This window comes from Epinephelus moara, chromosome 1 (genome assembly GCF_006386435.1).
Source record: "Epinephelus moara isolate mb chromosome 1, YSFRI_EMoa_1.0, whole genome shotgun sequence".
NCBI classification, from domain to species: Eukaryota; Metazoa; Chordata; class Actinopteri; order Perciformes; family Serranidae; genus Epinephelus; species Epinephelus moara.
In genome coordinates this window covers 32,087,213-32,110,762 of record NC_065506.1, presented here as the reverse complement: position 1 = coordinate 32,110,762, position 23,550 = coordinate 32,087,213, and the positions used below count along the sequence as shown (strand labels likewise).

The 23,550-nt window shown below is 41.3% G+C and overlaps 1 protein-coding gene across 1 annotated transcript in view; it reads left to right on the top strand.

The window, feature by feature from the left end:
- Positions 1-2,718: 2,718 nt before the first annotated feature.
- Positions 2,719-23,550, top strand: part of gpc5a (glypican 5a) — a 219,563-nt gene continuing 198,731 nt past the window's right edge. The window contains exons 1-2 of the mRNA XM_050049169.1: positions 2,719-3,174; positions 8,899-9,060. Coding sequence (XP_049905126.1) covers positions 3,024-3,174; positions 8,899-9,060 — 313 coding nt within the window. The 5' untranslated portion in view covers positions 2,719-3,023. The remainder of the gene's footprint in view (positions 3,175-8,898; positions 9,061-23,550) is intronic.

Below are 23,550 nucleotides of genomic sequence, written 5' to 3'. Positions count from 1 at the left end.
CAAAGTGCTTACAGTGCAGGTAGTACTATGTCATACCTACTGCAGTGGAGGCACTTACAGCAATACCCTGACACTGATGTGCAGAATCTTTGATGTTAACATGTCATGTGACGTACTGTCTTTGTGCTAAGGTGCATCTAGTGCAGATAGTGAAATAGACTAGCACCTACTGCCCTAAGTGCTCCTTCTGGCATAAGGGGCTGTGATATGCGCCACCAGACCATTTTCTTAATTTCTAATTGGGCTCAATTATCTTGCAGTTCTCTGCTAGTTTTGCATAGTTGCACTACAAGAATAGATGAGTTGTGCAAATCTATGCAAAACTGATGGTGGCCTGCTTGCTCTCCACCTGTTTAGACTTTTGGTTTTGGGGGTGTCACATCAAACACAATCTGTTTGCATAATACCACATGTAACGCTGTGCTTAAAAACCAGGAGTATTTGCCAGTTCTCGTCAAGTGACTCAGTTTCAGCAGTACTAAAGTGCTTATAGTGCAGGTAGTGTTTTTCTCCTATCTACTGCAATGTAAGCACTTGAAGTACTTCTAACTAACTGCATCTATGTGAAGATTAAGGGTTTATAATCATGGAAAATCTGTTAATCATCACACGGTCAGTTTTGCTGGTTTGCATTCAGCTTTAACTGATGTTCGCTGTGCAAATCCATGCAAAACTGACTAGGTTGATGAGCTGTTCTACCAAGTGGGATTGCTTTTCACAAAGATTGCCATTTGCCGCATGGTGGGTATTTTCACATACGTGGATGTGTATAATGTTTTGAATATTTGGAGATGTCCCTTCCTGTGTAGGTGGGGATTAGTTGCAATGCTGTGTACATCGAGGTATTGCACTTGTCCCGGCCTGTATAGGAACGAGGAGATGGAGTTGACCTGGATGATGACCCGACTGATAATTAAAAAAAACTGCTGCACTCAGCTTCATGTGCTTTAATGTTCTGACCATTTTGATCTGTTACATTTGTGATAGTTGTGTTTTAAATTGGTTAACTGTAATGTTGCTTAAAATATATTAAATTTTCTATACTTTTCCCTGGATGGTTCAATGCGAATTTCATTTAATGGGTTACAGGTGTTAACATACGTGTTAACAGTAGTTTTCACCCTGAGGTTGACCTATGTCTCAGTTGGATTTTAAATGAAAGCTTTTGAAAAGGTTTTAAATCATGTTTGTACTTTGTAATGTCACATCTACGACACACTGGTTAAAATAAGTCGGGGAAGGGGAACAACGTGATGTAAACAAGGTTGTTTTACATCCAGTATCTTTTGATTTTCCACACTTAGACTTCCTGATTAAACAATTTACTAATATTATGGTTGTCATGTTGAGCATCTTTGCCACCACACTGAATTCATGTTTTCCAATTGGGTTTGTTATACGTTTAAGCAGTAGTGTAGTCTGCAATGAACAACAGAAGTTGACATTCAAGAGCAATACAGGGCCATGCTGAGGGAACTTATTAAAGCAGTCAATCATTCATTTTGCATATTATAGCAGACAATAGACAATTGAAATGGCTTTTTTTTTTTTTAAAACTAATTTGGTCAGTGTTTGAGCAGTGGTGCAGCTTTTTCCTTGTGTGTGTGTATAAATCAACAGCTTTTCATTGTCATTGTACTTTTGGAAAACAATGAAATTAGGGGATGCTACATCTGTAAGGTGCCCCCTGTTAACACCACATCCTCCATATACTGAACCTCACACTTATAAATAATAGACAGTAAATAAGTGTCAGGAAAGAAAAAATACAGTACTAATGTGAATACTGCACAATTATGGTAGATAAATCTTGCACTTTAGCTGCAGTAATAAAGAGTTCATCCTGTGTATCTGAATTTGGTCAAAATCCACTCCTGTGGGGGGAAAAATGTGTTTTAAGTCTGTATAAAATTAAAACGGCTCCTAAATTATATCAGTCTTGGTGCAAGCTCTTCTCAAAGTTTGCTGGGATAAATTGAGGGAGAACAATAATTCCACATTTTTAGACATAAAAACGAAACAAACTCCAATTTTTGAACCATCTGTCTTACTAAATTAAAATGATACATGGCCATGCTTTAAGAGGCTTGTGGTTGTCACTAAGCAAATAATTTAAATATGTTTGTGGATATAGTGCTTGTCAGGATACTCAGACACTACAGAGAACAGAAATTAAAAAAAGATGAAATAATAGCGGGAGAATTATTAAAAATCAGCGCAATAGGATGATAAAATAAAAATGAATTATAAATATAGAATTATAAAAAATAAGATGTGATGAAAAAAAAGTTATATATTAGGCTATATGTTATAGAGTTAAAAAAAAAAAGTTATATAAAACGTCATAGAGTTAGTCAGGTGGCATTTAATTATCTTAACTTTCTTTGGCCCAGGTTTGCATAAAGGACATTGAAATGCCTTGTGCCGAACCACCCGTGAATAAATCCCATGAAAATACATATTAGCTACAAACCATTATTTATCAGAATCAATTATTATTATCATTGATCTAAATAATTGAAATCTAAATAAAAATAAAATCATTTATATAGGCGTGTGTTTTGGCTTACAGAATAATCTCAGTCTAATTGTCCAAAAAAACAACAACCTCACAACAAAAAAATAAATAATTAAATAAAATCGGGTGATAAACTGAAGTCGGGTCCGGTCCACTAGATGGCGCTGTCAGGCCGCAGCTCGGCCGTGTATCCAGCAGTGGTGTTCAGGTAACGTTACGGTACCGCCTCTGCCGCCGGTCCAGCCAACTTGGACAACATGCCGCTTTCAAACAGACTCGTCACACCGCTGCAACTTTCCCTCCGCGTGCGTGGACCGAGATGATCTGAAGCGTTTCCTCGACGCGACACACACACGCCACATGACCGACGCTGAATCCTAAAAACCCTGAGATGTGGACGGGACTCACCTGAGTGGAGTAAAGGTTCAGAAGAAACCTCAACTTACAAACCAGCTTCTTTTACATTTTTATATGTGGAGTATTTTTAACCCCGGGTTTCATTAAAATGGGTGTGCTGTGGACCAAGTACGTTTTCTTCCTGGCGTGTTGCTCTGGATTCACGTTTGGGAGTCCAAACAAATGCGACGAAGTGCGCAAAGTTTTCCAACTCAGGCAAATTGGACCAAATCAATTATTGCCTCTGAGCCCCAGACCAGGTATGTTGAGGGTAAACTTAAGCAGCAGTGTGTGTTACTGTCTATGTAGTTTCATACAGCTGAATCCTCATACATAAGACAGTTATATGTCACATTTCTTTAAATCACTGGCACATTTTTCTCCATAACAACCAAAGCATCAACATGCCAACCATCACCTTCCTGTTGATCTCTCTGACTCCACTGTTGCCTTTTAACCTGTCATTTTCTGGCTTCTTGAAGCTCTCTTTGTAGTTACAGAACACACCTTTTTAAACACATTTCAGAGGCGTGTGTGCAGTCATGGTAATAATATAGACAGCAGAACATGAGAGCTTTAATCTGTTTAAATGTGCCTCTTTGTGTGTGACTTTTAAATCAACATGTTTGGAGGAAATGCTGCAGACGTTCTTCATTAATCCACTTTAATTCATGTTCGGCAGTGTGTCAGGTTCATGTTAAATGTTAGAATATTTAAAATAATCCTGATAATGTTCAACCCATCCTCAGGCACTTAATGCTTAGCAACAGGAGTATGTTTGGGGATAGATTTACCAAGTGTTTGCACAACAGAACAGCCACTTAAAGGTATCACTTACTGTTTACGTCACTGTATTATATGGGCTAGTTTAGAATATGCTGTATAATACAGTGTAGCTGCTGATAAGTGGCTTGCAGGGATAAACAGGAACTATTTTCTGCCAAGTGAGGTAAACTGAGTTTCCTTAAACTTTCTGGACACCACCCACTAAAAGATTTTGGGTTGAATTCTGGGTGTGGGTATTTCATGTTGGCTTTCATTGACCGGGCAGTTTCCTGCTGCTGCTACTCTTGGAAAAGTAAATCTTAATGGTGTTGACGACCATCCTGCCACAAACTGCTCCCTACAAACTTCACTACCCCCTTTGCCTCTGTGAGGAATCTGATTACATTGACAGAAAACCCTCAAATGCCTCCTAAACCTCTAAATAACCCTCATAATGCCATCGCCACTCCTGAGCCCCTCAAATGAGCCTGTGTGGTTTTAAATCGCTGCTCTGTTTCTTAGCCGAAAAGCACTTTCTCCGAGATAAATTGTGTGCAGTGGGTGACGATAAGCTCCTGATTCGGCCGCCCTGTAAAAACACCTGCTACTGTTTATAACTGCACCTCCGCTGACCTCTCTGGTAACCTCTCGCTAACCTTCAAGTCCAAATGCATGTCGAGACTGGTGAGACGTAAATATTTTCCTTGATGGATTCAGATTAATTCACATAAAAACATCAGATAGCGTAGTGGGAGATAACCAGAGGTATAGGCGATCCTGGTTAGAAGTTATCTATAATTGAATGTGGGCTTTTGAAAAATAACGCTCAGAAATTCCAGGAATTTGAGAGAAAGCTGTCTCCATGTTTTCTAATAAGAGTTGCCAAACAGCCTTCAGTGTAGGTCAGAACACAGCAGAGTCAGAAGTCTATCACCTCACTCTACAAAAGCTGCTTTTTGTGGAAATAGCTCTGGAAAACATTTAGGTTTTTTTTAAAAAAAAAAAAAAGAAGAAGAAGAAGCAAGACCTCGGGCTCTTTCAAGTTGTCTTATCTGGGAGAGTTTAAATTCCTCCACGTGTGCCATCGCCTGCTCCGCTCCCTCCTCACTCTTCTCGGCAGCTGATAGCGTCTCTGGCAACAGCTCGGCACACTCTGCCTAGGCATGTCAGAGAGGCTTTTATTTAATCCGAGTTTTGGGTCTCTTTTTAAGATGTTTTGATTGTCCCCTATGGGTGCAGATTGCTTACAATTTGTTCATAGTGGAAAACTTGAGACATCACTTGGTGAGGCGATAACGCTTTTGAGTCCAATCTCCTTTGAGGATCTGTGTGTTTTGGTTTTCTTGCTCCACTAAAGCATTTGCTTCAAATACACAACCATTGTATGAGCCCTTACCTTATGTTTAGGGATATCATTATTGTTTTAAAATGATTTATACAGCCAGAGTCAACTGCAGATGTGTCACACAATCGAGAACAATGTCTTGATCAACTAATATTTTTAAAGAGTAGGCCTCGGATTTGCCATCATGGGCTTTTTATGCACATTGTACTTAGTTTATTTTTGCTTTTTTGGTGTCTGTTGGGTGAAATACATCCACATGGATTGTCAGTAAATCTTGTTCGGACGTTCATGGTCCCCAGACTAGGGCTGGGCAATATGAAGATATATATCGTTATCGAGATATATCAACATATCGTCTTAGATTTAGACTTTACAGGCAAATATAGAGAAATTTACAGCAGATTAAAAAGTCAACGAGGTAAGGAATAAAGTAACATAAGAAAAAATAAATAAATGATCAAATAAAATTGGTCATAAAGTAACATTATTGATGATTATTGACCAAAAATCTCATTGTTGTAATATTTTTGGAAAAAACAAAGCAACAACAACAACAACAACAACAAAGAAGTCATCCCCACAACTGTTGTGTTGGATTGTGTCTCCGAGTCCGAGCATTGATGAAGTGTTTTGGAGCAGATTCAAAATACCGAGATACGTATCGTGTATCAATCAATCAATTCAGTCAATCAATTTTATTTATAAAGCCCAATATCACAAATCACAATTTGCCTCACAGGGCTTTACAGCATACGACATCCCTCTGTCCTTTGGACCCTCACAGCGGATAATGAAAAACTCCCCCAAAAAAACCTTTAATGGGGGAAAAACGGTAGAAACCTCAGGAAGAGACACTGAGGAGGGATCCCTCTTCCAGGACGGACAGGCGTGCAATAGATGTCGTACAGAACAGATCAACATAATAAATTAACAGTAATCCATATGACACAATGAGACAGAAAGAGAGACAGAGAGACAGAGACAGAGAGATATATCGAGATATAAAAATATCGTGATGTAATTTTCAGGAGATATCGTCCAGCCCTACCCCAGATCGACTATAATGATTGGGGCGATTGAAGTAGCGTCACACACTGATACAGTCATGCTGTGTTCCCTGGAGAAATTTCTGGACAGTATGACCATATGAAAAAATAGATACTGCTTATCCTTACTCATCACTTTTTAAGGTTTCGACTGAAATAACGCAGTACGAAGTAGTATCAAAACTTCTCCAGTCAAACGATACCTGCATTCGATCCTTTTTGTACTGGGGTCTAGAAATAATGACCATTTGTAAGGTTTTTCTTGCAGCCAAACACTGCAAGTGTTCTTTGATTTAATGTCACATGATCGGCACACTACCAGTTACAACCCATACAGTCTGTGGTGTGGTGGAGTTTGCAGTTCAACCTGCGGAGATGTCACCAAAACATTTGAAAGTATGGCTGTGCTATATGCCTTCTTTTCACATGATGGGTATCAAATGAAGTCCAAGGAAGTACTCTGTTGGTATCAGCATCACTTTAAGGCTACTGGTATTATAATTTTTTAAACAATATACCCAGCCCTAATGATAATCCTGTGACTTGTCCTCTTGTGCCACCAACAAGTTAGCTTTCATGGTCCTTAGTGAAATACCTCCATTGGACACACTGCATGACTTCACACTCTTAGTCTTGTTCTCTTGCTGATGAATGCTGCTAAAAGAAGCAGCTTGTCAGTCAGTTTATCATACAGAAGATAGTTAGACACACTCACTTACTCATACTCACCTTCGGGCAGTTTAAGGTGCCAGATCCACCTGACTTGCCTGTGCTGTGGAATGTGTAAACGAAAGTGGAGCACCCAAAAGAGAGCATGCAAATCCCCAGCCCCAGTTTATGCCTGCCACGTATTACATTCAGGTCACAGAGGTGAGCATTCCTTTTTCTGAAAAATAAATACCTGCTGATGTTCAGGAGAAAAAAAAATTGGCCTTGTAACACCATGTGCTTGTTCTCAAAGTATTTCCAAAATCCAAAAGATTTGGACTGTTATGTTTGCTGTACAGCACAACTTTTAACCCATTTCCCATGTTTCTGAAGATAACAAAAATGGTAGCCATAAATGATACTGTAAGTGTCTTTCCTTAAAGGGGAAATGCGGCCATTTTCAAAATTTGTACATGTTATTCCTACAGTCTGAGACAGTCCAACAATATTTGTGAACTGTAAACATGAACAACTCTTTCCAAAAGCAAAAAACAAGAGTGCTAAAACTCAAATTTGTGATGCTATATGTTATGAAGTCCAGAACTGCTCAGTAGACTAGAATTTGAAAAGATATTACAGATCAGTGGTTCCCAACTGGTCCAGCCACAGGGTCCAGATTTCTACTTAGTCATTAGTTTGAGGCCACACAGTTTAATAAATTCAGTGTCATACTTTTGTTTGGCCATGTTGTTAAGCTAGTTTGCTGGCTCTGTCAAATAGCTGTCCGTTAGTCACTCACTCTACGGCAGAAAATGGCACTTCAAAATAAAAGCTCTGTGCTGGAAATTTACTGTACTTAAAAGTAAAGTTTTTTTTTGTTTTTGTTTTTTACAAACTTGACACGTTTGTGAGTCATTTGTGGTCCATTCAGAATGGGCCTACAACCCACCATTTGGGTTCCACTGTTACAGATGACATTTAGAGTCCTCAGGGGAATGTTAGGAGTATATGGTACATCTTCTGTTTCACAGCTGGGAACACTACAATAGAATAAAGGTCATTTTGGGTATAAAAAAAGAAAATAAACATTGTGTGGGTCCACAAAATGAGTCGCACATCCGTTCTCTGTGGAGCAGCTCCAGACTTTATACTTATTGACATCCCATGTTTGAGACTTCTCTGGTTTCTGGCCTTTAGAGAGAGTTGCTCATTTCACATGAACTTTTTTAGGCCATAGATTAAACATATTGGATTTCTTAGTTTAGGTGTTGGCCCCCTTTAATTTATTTAAGGTAAACCAAACATTTATTATCAGTTACATTTGACTATTGATGCAACTTAATTCATTCATTTTCCGTATCTGCTTATCCAGTTAGAAGTCACGGGTGTGCTGGAGCCTACCCCAGCTGACACTGGGCGAGAGGCGAGGTACACCCTGGACAGGTCACCAGACTATCACAGGGCTGACACATAGAGACAGACAGCCATTCACACTCACATTCACACCTACAGCCAATTTAGAGTCACCAATTAACCTAACCTGTCTCTGGACTGTGGGAGGAAGCTGGAGTACTCGGAGAACATGCAAATTTAGCACATAAGGGCTCCCCCATCCCGAGGTTTGAACCCTGGGCAAGAGGGTTCAAAGCAGGGCCCCTCTTGCTGTGAGGTGACAAAGCTAACCACTGCACCACCACGTTATTTTCTGTTTTCTAAGATTATCATGGGTTAATATTTCTCTTGCGTTGAACAAAAAGAGGAAAGACAGGTATGTCCTTTCCATCCAATCAGATTAGAAAATCAGAGCTTGGAGTATTAATCAATGAACTGAATACTATTAAATTAGTGGCTAACTAATAATCAATTAATTGGTTAAAATAATATTTCAGGAAAAAAACATCAAAATTCTCTAATTCCAGCCGATTGAATGTGAATATTTTCTGGTTTCTTTACTCCTTTATGACAGTAAATCAAATATTTTTAAGGTGTGGATAAAATAAGACATTTGAGGAGGTCAGGCTGGGCTTTGGGAGACAGTGTCTGACATTTTTCACCATTTCCTGACATTTTTTAGACCAAACTAATTGATTAGAGGAGAAAATAATCAACAACTGTTGATAATCCTGGCCCTCGGTCCGTAATGTTTTAAGATTCTAACATTTAATCTCATTGACTCTCAGGTTCAGACCTTCAGGTGTGCATGTCCAAGAACCTGACCTGCTGCACCAAAAAGATGGAGGAGAAGTACCAGGTGGCGGCCCGGAGAGACATCCAGAACCTCCTCCAGACGTCCAGTTCCAGCCTCAAGTTCCTCATCTCACGCAATGTGGCTGCTTTTCAAGGTAAAGAGTTAACTGGCTTTGTGTGTTATAGAGGTTAAACTTCATAAATGCGTTCTGAGATTAGAGTGCAAATGTTTACGTGGATAATTGTACGTGTGTAGCTGTTTGTGTTTCCCAGTCTGAGTACACATTTAGGAGTTAGGGTTTGTGTGGGTGTTGTAAAAACAGTGGATGAGTCACTGTGAGTGTGTGTGTGCGTGCAATGAGGCTCCACTTCAGAGCAAACAGAGGAGGGTCTGTCCTCCTTCCAGATCCACCGCTACACTCTGATCTTGAGATTAGATAGGTTGGCTGTTCCTGTTGGAGACTCAGGAGGCCGTCTGTAAGGGTGAATGCCTGTCAGGGATGTGTACTGGAGCTTTTACTAATAGTTTCTCTTCCTGTGCAAGGTGTCCTGCTAGTCAGTATCCTGATAAGAATATCAGATCCTCATATTTAGAGCACTGGAATGCAGTTATCTCGTCATAGACACATCGGAAACAGGCTGTTTCCAACCTTTTCTGTCATTGTTTCCCATTCCTCTCCGTCCTTTCATTCACCAGTGACTGACAGCTAACTTACAGGCAACAGCTTGCCTCTGTCTGTGCGTCTCCCTGCCCAGCGTGGGATGCTTCTCCCACTACAGCTGATGGCTGTCATATGACGGCTGAAATGAGTGGGCAACAAATACAGAGCTTATGACTCGAATGTACAGTCTCAGACATATCATTAAGCCAATTCTCTTTAACGATGTCTCTGGGTTTAAAGACGTGCTGTTATCCTCCCCCCTAAACTCAAATGATTTATAGGAGAGTCTCAGCGTGATCACAGTGTTTTAGCTGAGGTTTGCAGGGGCAATGCCCTGTTTGTGTTTGTCAGATGTTTGTGTCTACTCGGGCTCTGAAGGTGAACTAAAATACTCAGCGTTTATGATGACGTTTATGAAGCATGCCATCTTAAAATACTGTTGGCTTAAATCATAGCTGCAAACAGACTTGTGAAAGATGTTGGAGGGCAGGGTGGCTTTTAGAGGATAAGGCTTGTGTTTCGTATCGTCAAATGTCACGAAAAAACAACAAAAAGTTCATCTCTCAATACGTTTTGACTTCCCTACCCTGTCTGTGGCACTCAACCCCAAACTGAGGATGTAAATCTTTAAAATGGTCACGAATGTACTGTAACTTCTCAGAGCTTTTGGTTTTTAGCAAATTTTACTTTAAACAGGAGTAAGGAGTAAATTTGTCTGGGACTATTTCCAGCAGCGGATTAACACACATTTAATGCTATGGTGAGTATTTACAGCAGCATGACAGTGTTTGTGGTAGTTCCTCAGAGTAACACGTCATCCAGTGAAACAGTGTAGACAATTGATGTGTTTTTATATAGTTTTTGGATAACAGTGGAGGACTATGGCCAGTGGTGTCCTCAAGGGTTGGCCATGACCACCCTAATAAAATTGCTGCCAATGGGCGCCAACTTTACTGTATTAAAGAGGCTGTGGTGCAATCATTTTTAAGCTACCACAAAAGTAGTGGTATCTTGTGAAACTAGACAACCTCAGGCATCCACTGTTACCAACCACGTCAGCATAGCTTGCTGGGAAGGAGGCTGACTAATGCCTCAATTTTGGGCTAAGTTTTGGCAAGGTAACAACTGGCATAGCCATTTTCAAAGGGGTCTCCTAGACTCTCACCTCAAGATATCCGAATGAAAATGAGTTCTATGGGTCCCCACGAGTCTCCTCTAAACTTACGTAATTTACTCCTTCAAATTAAAGGTGCATATTTGTCTTTTTAAGGAAAAGGACAACCAACCGGTTTGAAGAAAAGTGAATCACCTAACACAGTGGTTCCCAACTGATGGGTCATGAGTCCATTCTGAATGGACCGCAAGTGACTCGCAAACGTGTCAAGTTTGTAAAAAAACTCAGCGTTTTTATTTTGAAGTGCTGCTCCCTGCTCTAGAGTGAGTGACTAACGGACAGCTCCTTAACAGAGACGGCAAACTAGCTGGATGACATGGCTAAACGCAAGTATGATGCTGAATATATTAAACTGTGTGGACCTTGAACTAATGACAAAGGAGAAATCTGGACCCTGTGCCTGGACCAGTTGGGAACCACTTGCCTAACGTGTAGATACATCCATCCATTTTCATCAGCTCATCCAGGGCCCGGTCTCGGGGGCAGCAGGCCAAGCAAAGCACCCCAGATGTCCCTCTTCCCCGGCAACGCTTTCCAGCTCCTCTTGGGGGACCCCAAGGCGTTCCCAGGCCAGATGAGATATGTAATCCCTCCAGCGTATTCTGGGTTTGCCCCAGGGCCTCCTACCAGTGGGAAGTGCCCAGAACACCTCTAACGGGAGGCGCCCAGGAGGCATCCTGATCAGATACCTGAACCACCTCAACTGACCCCTTTTGAGGCGAAGGAGCAGCGTCTCTACTCTGAGCTCCCTCCAGATGTCTGAGCTCCTCACCCTATCTCTTAGACTGAACCGGGCCACCCTACTGAGGAAAGTCATTTTGGCGGCTTGTATCTGCAATGTCATTCTTTTGGTCGCTAAAACAGGACTGTTATGAACCTCAAAATGTTAATTGTACCAGTCTATGCACATCAGACAATCAGTAATATAACTGTAAAATAAGAAACCAAAGTATTTCAGTATGGGATACCTTAACTTTCCATATAGCTTTCAACCAGCCTTTATACTTCAACAGCATAATCACATCTGAAATTAAGCTATGACTTTTGATTTTCATGTACTACCCTGACATTTTCAGTCTCCCCAAATGGCCAGCACTTTAAAACGTTTCTGGGGACGCCACCGAGCTGAAGATTGAAATCGTTAAAAGGTCACAAATATTTAGTAACTTCTTCAAACATTTAGCTTTTAGCAAAAGTTCCTTTTAAACAGGAGTAAGGAGTATATTTGTTGGGGACTATTTCCCGTAGCGGAGTTACATGCATTTATTGCTCTATTGAGTATTTACAGCAGCAGCACAGTTTGGATTGACTCAAATGAAGAAACATGTTGTCAAGCACCTTCAACAGTGTAGACCATTGATGTTGTTTTATATAGTTTTTGGACAACCTTGGAGGACTATGGTGCAGAAAAGTAAGTGACATCCGGCTTAGACTACACAGACAATATGAAGTGTTGGTTTAAGTCTTTTCAGTTTAAGTTGTTTCTTAAAGTTCCTTAAAGTTCTCGTCAAAGTCTTGGTACTGGTTGGTTTTGTTCGCACAGGGCAAGCCAGAAGAGGCTACAGGAGCTGGTAGTCATTTTCAAAATGAGCCGCACTCACATGGTTTCCTCTGTGGAATGGCAGCCAGTGTGCTCTCCTGCCAAACCAAACAGAGTTCCCTGTCAACATCGGCTCTCATCAGTCAACAAACATTGGCGGCTGCTTCCAGCATCCAGGCTGCGTAATACAAGTGGCAACAGACGCTCAGCAATTTAGGTCTCATATTGGAGTCACAGCAGCAGCGTAACTGCTCTGAATGTTACATCTATTAAGTCATTATGTAGTGTTCCTAAGGCATTTTGTACTTTATTTAATTGCAGTCCAAACTCTGTAGACAGCTGCAAACTATTAGTTTCATTATTTGATTAACTGATGATTATTTTTTTGATTAAATGAATAATTTGGTCTTTAAAAGTTCATAGCCCAGGCTGGGATTTTCAGATTGCTTGTTTAGTCCAACCAGCAAGAAAACAATTTTAGAAGCTGACTTAAACAATTACTTGTTAATACAAAATGTCAAATTTATATTGATTGATAGATTGTTTAAAGGTGCCCTGCATTTTTTCCTGTATGTAAATGTATTTTTACATTTAGTTTCCCACCAAAACCCACTGTGTGTACCAGTGGGGTCTAATAAGTAAGATGAGTGCATCTTCTTCTTCATAAAACATTTGCAAAGCTGATTTTAAATCCGCCGTTGTTTACATCCATGTTTGCTTGCTAGCAGATTTCTTCTTCACTGACTTTGTTGGCGTATTTCTTTGTTTGTTGACACATCACCACCACCAGCTGTCGACCAGGGGAACAGTGTATCCAAACAAATCCTCCCCTGAAAGTTATGGGATCATGTATATAATCATTATGACATAGTTAGTAAAAAGTAGTTTAAATTCATCATAACTTAAATCGAATTACACATAACAAAAATGTGCACTGCAAACATAACTTTTCCTCTCCACCTGCTCTGTGTTGTTTGTCTTGTTATTGAAGTAAATCTGTGCTGGTGAAAGCTAATGCTTGTTCAAATGTTGATGCAGACTTTTTGACTCACAGTCTACAATATCTGTTTACACACACACACACACACACACACACACACACACACACACACACACACACACACACACACACACACACACACACAACCAGAGGCAGAGAGAAAGAGCCACCCACGTGGCATTGTTCTATTTGGCCGTGGAGGTTTTTAAGAGCCTTTGTCACATGGAGAAAAACTAACTGTGGCACCATATGTATGGGAAGCACGGAGGGACAGAAATGTCTGGCAGATTCTTAGATCTTAACAGAGTGGGGGGAAAAAAGAGCTGTTTTGCTGCTCATGTGCAGACATAAAAGAAACACAAGTCAAGCATTTAATCCGTCTTTCCTATCCAGGGAGTGCTCAATGATGCTGAATTAATATGAGTGAATTGTTTGTTATTCATCTTGTGTGACTGCAAGTTTTGTTTTGGGTGTTTTCAGATTATAATGGAAGTGGAAACGGGCCAACAACTTCACAGATCGTTTTGAAATTGAAATAAAATTTTTACGTTGATTGGCTGCCCCCAGCAGCATCGCTGTTCGGCTTCATCATAAACACTTTTGTGGAGTACAGGAAGAAATATCTCTCTCTGAGGAGCTGGGTGGGTCGGGTTTGACAGAAAAACAAGGCCCTTAGTTTTATTCCCTGAATGATTGGCAGCCTGCGCTGTAATTTGAGAGACAACAGAGAACAAGCAGAGTGTATAATGCATTACAACCACAGACAGGAAGAAGGACGAGTTAAAAGGGGGCAGGCTAATGTGGTCATTTGTTTTGTGCAAAGCCTTCAATTAGGCATCTTTATATGATGCAGCTGAAAGCAGAGAGGGGATGAAGAAATTAGAGGAATGTAGATGGATAACGGTCTGAAACACTCAGGAGACACTGAGAAATAACACGAACCAATAAAATGCTATTTAAAATGTTTTTTCCTGGGGGACCCAATGTTTTTCTGCTCGTAATGGGCCACGGTTATAAAAAATCTTCAAGGGCATATTTAGAAAAAGCGCTCAATACTTGAACATAATGAGTAACACAAATAAAGTGAAAACAAGCGCTTGAGCTGTTAATTATGAGTAGAGCTTCAAAGCTCAGTAATGGCTCATTACATTTTTCTCTTTTCTTCAGAGAAATGTGCCTCGGCATTTGAATGTCTCGTCCTGAAATGAACCTGACCGCTGCCTTTCAAGTCATTTCACAGCCAAAAGATAGCTGAGCAACTGGGGAGACAGAAAATAGAAAGAATAAAGACGAAGTTGATGGCATACTGTCAAGCAGACGGCCTTTGAGCTTTCCAGCGCATAACTTTTTTTCTCCCCCGACTTGCTCCCGGTCTGTCAGTAAGTCTCTCAGGACTGCATGTTTTCATTCACCGGTTGTGCGGTTTCTGCACGTCGTCTGCACAATGCACAAATATGCAGCCTGCTGAGCGGGGCTTCAGGGGAGATCTTTTTTCGCCCTGTGCAGGTTTGTCTTACATCCATGGCAACCAACCTGTGCAATCCCAGCGCCCCGTGGGGCAGGAGTCAATAAAAACTCAGAAAGAGAGCCCACTATGAATCAGCTGTTGAGATGCCTGAGAGACCGTCTGAGGAGGGGCGCTCAAATCTAGCAAAACGGTCTGAGATCACCACATCAAAGGAATGCCCTCCTCTGAGACCTGCTTTGATTTGAGGAACTATTAAAGCAGTGTATTGCCTTGTGCTGACTGCACAACTGAAGGATACTCCAGCTTCTGTAAATAATAAAATAAGTGTCCTCCCGTGTGTGATGTAAAAAGGGAAGGGTTTTGTTGTAGAAGCAGAGTGGGGGTTTTGGGTTTTGCTGTTACATGGTCCAGTATCAACTTTAAACATTGCATGGATGGTTTTACATTTGCATTTGCAATAGTAAAAGTTTATTTTAGGAAACATGTTTACTTTGTAGCAGAGTTAGATGAGCAGTGAAACTACTCTCATACCTGTCTGTGAAATATATGGCTTAAGTCAGCAGCCAGCTAGCTTAGGTTAGCATAAAACTAGGGGAAACTGCTTGCCTTGTTCTGTCCAAAGCTAACAATATCCACAGCACCTCTAAAGCTCAAACGAATAAGCATATTTTCCAAAATATTGCTTTGGAAGAATCATTTGACACATTGGGAGATGAGATGATGGGAACATTAATTCCACTCTATCTGTGTCTATTGCTGTGGGTGTATAAAGACCTGGATACAACATTGGAGGTGGGACCTTGTTAATTTCTGTGAAAGCTGCTCAGTGGCGCATGAAGCCAAAAATATTTACCTGCTTCGAATCAGGTTTAGTGCTCTGCTAACTTGAATGGGGATAAAATTATTTGATCTTGTGGCTCTTCTACACTTTCCAAATGTTTGCCGGGTTGTGAGGCTCAATAATTGGATCCACTGATTTTCACATGTCTCTTTCTCAATGTAGATCGATGGGGAAAAGTAGTTTTGGACCCAATGGCATCACGTGATGGATTCAGAAGTTGTAATTCCGCTGTTTGGCCACTATGAAAATTGGCTTCAAAGCCTGGTGCACCTCAGGAGGGCCTGGGACCAGTAGCACAAAACCCCTGAAGTTATGACTTTCCTTAAACGTGCAATATGTAATTTTCTGCTGCTAGGGGTCTCAAACCAAAACAATAACAGAAGACGGAGTTGGATGACGTCATGAAGTAGCGTGGGATCATGGGAGTTGTAGTTATATAACAGATACAGATCTAACGTTCCTCACTCCGTGTAACTGAAACTGACCGTGGCAGTTTTTTTGGCAGAGCAAGCTTCAGCAGCAGAGAAATGCTCATGGACGAGGTATATTACTTAAGTTATATTCACTTTATGTTTCACTTTATGCAAATGGGTCCGTCGGCCGGTGTAGCAGCCCGAGCTGATCTGGTACCTGCACTGGATCGTCAAACTCTGATCTAACTATCAGTAGTAACGTTACTTAGGCTGACCAAATGTCCTCTTTTGCCCGGACATGTCCACTTTTCACATCCCGTCCGGGATTTTTTTATAAACTGATTATAATGTCCGGTTTTCCGTGTGTTAAAGTCATGGTTCTCTTTTTAAGCGACTGTCTCGCTAACCTCAGGTATTTACACTCTATTCAGAAATGCTACTTACTTTAGCTGAGTGGTTAGCAATCTGCTAGTTATTTGAGCAAACTGCTAGTTACTTAGCTTTACAGTTAGCAATGGCTTCTCCCTCTCTGCTGCTCTCTCTTGCTCAGTGCATCTTATGTTTAGCTATTCCTCTGCCTCTTTTATAAATGCAGTTCATTTACCGGCATCAGCTCAGCATTATAGAAACCTATCGTTAGATGTTGTGGTTAGCCAGCCTCCGCTCCACACCGCTCCGCAGCGGTGGCTGCTGGCCGGAGCGCTGGTGTCCCAGCGGGCAGCAGTGCTTGCAATACAATGGTGGAAATGATTAATATTTCGATAACATCAGCCAGATGTTTGCTTACCTGTCTAGTAGAACACACGCAAGGTCGGCGTCGAATTGTAGTCCTAGATTTTCACGAAGCTCTTTCCATCTCGGAAACGCCACACCAATATTTATCCTTGATTTAGCTCTCTTCTTATCCCAAATTCTTCTGGGATCGCTTGGTCGACCCGTACGTTTCCGTTTTACCGGCTTGTTTACCGGGACAGCTTCGGTGTCAGAAGGTGCAGCAACCGTCAGTGCATAATCATGATCCATGATGAGTTAGCTTAGCCTAGCAACAGTAACGTTCATTCTCTGACGTCTCATCTGGTCTGCTGCTTCTTCTTCTTCTCCTTCATTTAATGTCTAGGGTAACTGGAGTTACGCCGCCATTGCGACCTAATGACACGGTCCGTAACTGTTATTAATATTTCATATTTATCTGGGTTTGAAAAATTGTTGGAAACATTTCTGATAATCAAAGTACACAACTAAACAAAATATATAATATTGGTTTAGTCATTTTTAGAAATTTTTATGTGGAAAAACTACATATTATACCTTTAAAGCCCTAGTTAAGGTTTCCTCAAAAGAAAACCAGTTGCACAAAATACCCTTAAGGGCCGTTTCATAATCGATGCAAAGGCACGCAGACGTGAACGCATTGGGACGCATCGAGACGCATTGGCCTCTATGATGCTTCCCTGCGTCTCAAAATGTCTTGGCCATTTTTTTGATACGCGACGCGTGTAATACCATGTGTTGCCAGCGGGGCTGATAATGCAAGCGATTTACTTGAAATTAACCACTTTTTGTTATTCACAGAAGAACTTTGCGAACTCGTACGGGCACACCCCCATTTATATGACAGTTCTAGTGCCCTGCCCTCTAATAAAATAGCAGTACTAGCTAGCTACAGCAGAACTAGCTTGCTGGAATGTACCGGTGACTCTGCTACCCCCTATTGCGCAAGCAATGTATTGCATTTCAGTTGTCGCCTGCGTCGCTTGCGTTCAATGTGTTGACTATGAAAGGAAGTGTGTTGCTTGCGTTGCTTGCGTCGCTTGCTCGCGTTGCGTGCGTCGACTATGAAACGGCCCTAAGTCTTAAGGTTTCTATGGTTTTCTCCTTGTCTCTGCCTTATACTTAAGGAATCCTTAGACTGTTGCACAAAAGACCTTAGCAACCAAAGCAAGGTAAAATAAAACTTAAGGTACAATATTACTTTGTAGTATTTGCTTTCTGTGCTTGTATTCCTCCTTATAATTTTTTCCTTCTCTGACCAATATGATTTTCTTGTCTTCTTTGCCATTTTTTCGAAATCTAACTATGAGCCAACTTTGTGAGACAATAACAGGCATCACAGGCGTGAGTCCAAGCAAACAAACAATCTCCATGGAAACTTTTACTGGGTTTTACAGGGAGTTAAGTGCTGTAAGTATTTTACTCTGTGTGCACTGACTTCCTGTAGTCTTTCAGAGAGGGAACCAGTCATTTTTACATTCCTGTTTATGGAATAAACACATGAGAGTCAATGGCTTCATTCCTAAGGACAGAGGGATGTCGTATGCTGTAAAGCCCTGTGAGGCAAATTGTGATTTGTGATATTGGGCTTTATAAATAAAATTGAATTGAATTGAATTCATTTGTGATATTTAGAGGTGTTTGAGAGCATATTTTGTTTTATCTTTGAACAGAGCCAGTCTGGCTGTTTCCACATTCCTTTAGTCTTTATGCTAAGTTAAGATAACCGTCTCCTGTTTAGCTCCATGCATACTTTATCCTTCAGGGACTTTGGGATTTATCCTGGTGTCGTATGAGCAGAGGAAATCTCAGGTCGTCGCTATGCTAATTTATACCATGCAAAATGCAATAGGCTTGTGCTAATAACATTAGCATGTTATATTTGTTTGGAAAACGTGTTTAGTAGAAGACAGTTGTTTTGTCAGTGAGTTGTAATGGAGCCAAATTTTGTAACATTATCTGTTAAATGTTGCTGTGTCCTCGGTTTCACATGAGAAGAGGAAAGGTCCGCTAGCCACTAGGCTAATTTATACAATGTAAAATGCCATAGGCTTGTGCTAAAAACATTAGCATGTTGTATTAGTGGGGAAATTGTGTCCAAATAAAGACAAGTGTTTGTCTGTGAATGCTGCGAGTTATAGCGAAGCTGATTTGTGTACTTGTGTTTGAAACTGTCTCTATTAAGCCATGCTTAATGTGTGATTTCTGTGTGTTTTGAGTCAACTAAACTTTACAGCACTTCACAGAAACCCCTCTGCCCACTAGTGTTTTGGAGGTGTAACTGCGTTGTGACACAGACACATCGCAGTTACACCTCCAAAACACTAGTGGGTTGTGACACAGATACATCACCACACAAGTATAAATGCTCACATCGGCAGAGGCCACGTGTCTAGGCTACGGCATAGGGTCTGCTGCACAAGTGTAAATCCCCCTTAAGACTTTAGTGTTTTCTTCTCTTCTGACTCTTGACAAGAAAGCAAATCAGTGTGTTTCTGAAAATGTTGAACTATTCCTTTAGAACCTATGACCCTTTTTACATAGAGATCACAGTACAGTGCAGCTACAGAACCAAACGAAGGGGACATCATTTTGCTCCAGGCTTTGCGGGCATGACATGTAGCACAACAGCGTTGGCCTCCAGTGTGACATAAGACATAACTTGTCAGCAGTGCTTTCTAAACTACAACAGTGGCGTTAACGTATCAACAACAATCATTACCATCCCTGATATGTGGTGGCTGATCTCGTCCTCTGCTCGGAGGGTAAGGAGCTTCCGAATCTCGTTGTTTTTGCAATTTTTATGGACATTTGTAGCCACTGTTGTTCTTTGACTAAGCCGCTAACTGCTAACAGCTACTTTTTAAAAACATCACACCAGTGCTGCCCATGATCTTGCAGCTGTCCAGTTTATACAGACATGATGTGATATTCCCACCTTGAACAGGCGGTGTAAAAGGGGTTAGTAATACCTCCACATTATCAGTATTTCATAAGAACAAAGGCAAAGATTTTGAGGAAATACAATGATAGACAGGAGGTAGTAGTCTGAAATGTGTTTTAGTAGCCCATAATTCATTTTAAAGCCTCCACCATTATTACATGACCACTCAATGAGTTGTGCTGTAATAAATTTTAATGCCGCTCTTACTTGAACGTCTGTGGCAAGAAGCTGTTAGGACCATTAACACTCTGTGGGTTGTGGTCTTCATTCCAGTCAACGTGTCATTTTGGTTTCTAGCCTGGGAATTAAAAAGGAAGTTGTAGTCAACACAAGACACGGGAATCCACCAGACACAGTTGGTCAGCCTTTGCTTTTATATTTGCTCTGCTTCTAATTGTGTGCTACTGTTTTGTCAGGAACACAAGTGGTGCAGATGAATGTAAGATCAAACAGACGGGGCTTAGTGCTGGCATCGCTGAAGTGGAAAGCTAGCCCGTTGTGTTCAGGACCTGCTATTTGCACTCATAAATGCTAATTGTGTTTCTGTTTACCAGCTTTTAAAGGATCCACTGCCCATCATTTGCTCTTTGAATTGAAAAAGGAACATAGTTGAATGGCAGTGGCCCCACAACTTGACTGAGTGCAGACCACAATCAGCCGTCAAATTACAGCAGCACACTCTGTGCCAAACAAGAAGGTCTCAGTAGGAGGGGAGTAAAGTTGTTTTGATTGCTGCTGATTAGACAGATGATGTTTTAAAGGTTTTTTTTTGTGGCAGAGTTTCTATTTTCAGTGCATAAATTGTGGTTGTGTCACTCAGTTGGCTAACGCCCGTACCATATAGCCGCAACATCCTGGGCTTGTATCCTATAAAAGAATATTTTTAATTTGATTGGAAAAAAAGAGAGAATTCATGCAGCAGACGGTCAAACTTAACTTCAACTCTGACCTCCAAACATGCTGACTCCTGAGGAATTAAAGGAGCAGTGTGTAGGATTCCGTGAGAGGATTGTAGATTGCAACTTGCTGAAACTTCTCCCATGTGCCAAACGTGAACTCCCAGTTAGGATTCCTTCAGTGTTCATTGTTCAGGAGGTTTTTATTGGGAGCTGAATTATCCACAGAAGTTTCTTTCTCTCCAAAACAAACAGACCAGGTGATTTAAACCAGTGAAAAAACTCTTAATGTTTTCTGACACTCTCGTCACAAAGAGGCTGTGAACTATGATGACTGATGCGAAAACACAAATGGCCCTTTCTAGAACTAGTGCTTGGTTTGTCCGTTCTGCGCTGCAGTAAAAACATGATGGCGCCGGCGGACCATGGCGGACCCCGTAGAGAAGGACTTGCTCCCTATGTAGATAAATGGCTCATTCTAAAACCCAGTTCAGATCAATGATTCGCGACGAGACAAAACTGTTTTAAAACGTTGCAGAGAAAAGTTGCAACGGTGTGAGGCCGGTCTGAGCTCGACTCAAGCCGGCTGATGCTGTCACCTGCAGCATCAACTGGTTTTAGAACATAAGGCTGGTCACCTGTTTCTACAGCTGACCGGCTTGTGATGAAGTCCGCTGGTCAAGTCAAAAATGACCGCAGATGGCAGGTGCTCCGTCCCCGCTGAGCCCTCTGTGTCCGTCCTCATGGTGTGCCAGCGTTGGACAGTGGGTCGCTGTATGTGCTTATGCTTACTTACTAACTTTGGAAGATGTGTAGTGATAGTGTGTAGTGTGGTACAGGTTGACTGAACTTCTTCAACTCGCTGTTTCCAGCATAGAGCTAACCAAACCAGAGCTAAAAGCAGTGTTAAATGTTATTTAGTCTGAACGCTGCTTGACCTGGGTAACACATTTTGTTCCCGCATGTTCTTTAACATGTTTGAATGATAATAAATTGAACCTTGTGAAGATGTGAGTCTCCTCCTCGTCCTCCTTAGACTTTGGGATGATCTCAGTATCCAGGGTGTTACTAACACCATGCGACTTCTCAAACTTCACCAGGTTCTCCAACTACACATCGATCGTACTTAAAATGGCACCCAAGTGTTCAAATCACCAAATTTGAAGATACATGTTTGTCTTTGGACAGTAACTTATTCTTTGTTGACATAATCCACATTAAAATCTGAATGAATCCTGGAGAGCTGCCTGTAGCTGAGTGTTAAAGATGTACTGATTGAGTGTGAAGCATTAATATGGTGCATTATTTACATTACTAGTGAATCTTCTTTTATTATTAACAAACTGACTTTCTGATCCGATGTTCTTTTGTTTACGCTCTACCTCACGCATGTTGTGTGTTGTTGAAACACTAATTATGAGTCTATAAGCCCTGCTGGTCGCCCCTAGAGGCAAAGCCGCTGTGCAGGCCCTCTGAGGGCTCCCAAGGCTCTGTACCCATTAAATGCAAATTTGTTTGGGCCTTAAAGCAGATCCTGCATTATTAGCTGTCTTGTAAAAAGGCCTGTGTCAAAAAAATGTACATGTTGAATATTATTAAGTACATTTTTGTTTGATTTAAACAACTGATCTTGGTGTCTTGAGAGCCCTGAGCTCTTGCTGGTAGTGAAAAACATAAAAACAATGAAAACAGAACTTAGTTGTTATCAAGAGCTCAGTTAAAGTTGAAATCCACGCTAGTTCTTGGTAAAATATCCTTATTTTCGCAATCTGTTTGTTGATTAGGTGAAATTATTTCACCTTTATGAGTGAGGGTAGCATGGAGCCTGAGATGGATCGGCGGTTTGGTGCGGCTTCTGCAGTGATGCAGGCGCTGGACCGTTGTGATGAAGAGGGAGCTAAGCCGGAAGGCAAACCTTTCACTTCACTGGTCCATCTACGTCCCAACTCTCACCTATGGTCATGAGCTCTGGGTAGTGACCAAAAGAATGAGATCACTGATACAAGCAGTCGAAATGAGTTTCCTCCATGGGGTGGCTGGGCTCAGCCTTAGAGATAGGGTGAGGAGCTTGGACATCCAGAGGGAGCTCGGAGTAGTAGGTGGTTCGGGCATCTGATCAGAATGTCTCCTGCTGGAGGTGTTTTGGGCACGTCCCACTGGTATGAGGCCCCGGGGCAGACCCAGAGCATGCTTGAGGGATTACATATCTCATCTGGCCTGCGAACGCCTAGGGGTCCCCAGGAGGAGCTGGAAAGCTCTTCCTGGGAGAGGGACATCTGGGGTGCTTTGCTTGGCCTGCTGCCCCCGCGACCCGGCCCCGGATAAGCAGATGAAAATGGATGAATGGTTGGAGGATGAAATTAATGGGTGACACACTGATGGCAGTGCAGTTATTGTGGTTGGAGATGCTTTCTGTAATCTGATATGTAGAAGTAAAAATCAAATTTGTGAGGTTGTACTCGTCTAGTTAACAACGGCATAATCGTGTAACTGCATCAGTGAAAATGTAAATGAATTATTTGTATGCTAAATGGTTCTTTCTGTAATCTGCGTAGTGGGAGCTCTGGCCTATTAACTCGTGATATGAAAGATATTTTGGATTGTCTCATTCGACTAATTTCCACTGTTGACTAGTTGCCTCAGAAGTCTAAACACACTCCCTCTGTATATTTATTATTCTAGTGTGATTACCAGGCTGCTCCTCAGGGGATATTGTGCACGTACAGTGGTGTGAAAAAGTGTTTGCCCCCTTCCTGATTTCTTACTTTTTTGCATGTTTTCCACACTTAAATGTTTCAGATCATAAAACAAATTTAAACATTAGTCAAAGATAACACAAGTAAACACAAAATGCAGTTTTTAAATGAAGGGTTTTATTAATGAGGAAGAAAAAAATCCAAAGCTACATGGCCCTGTGTGAAAAAGTGTTTGCCCCC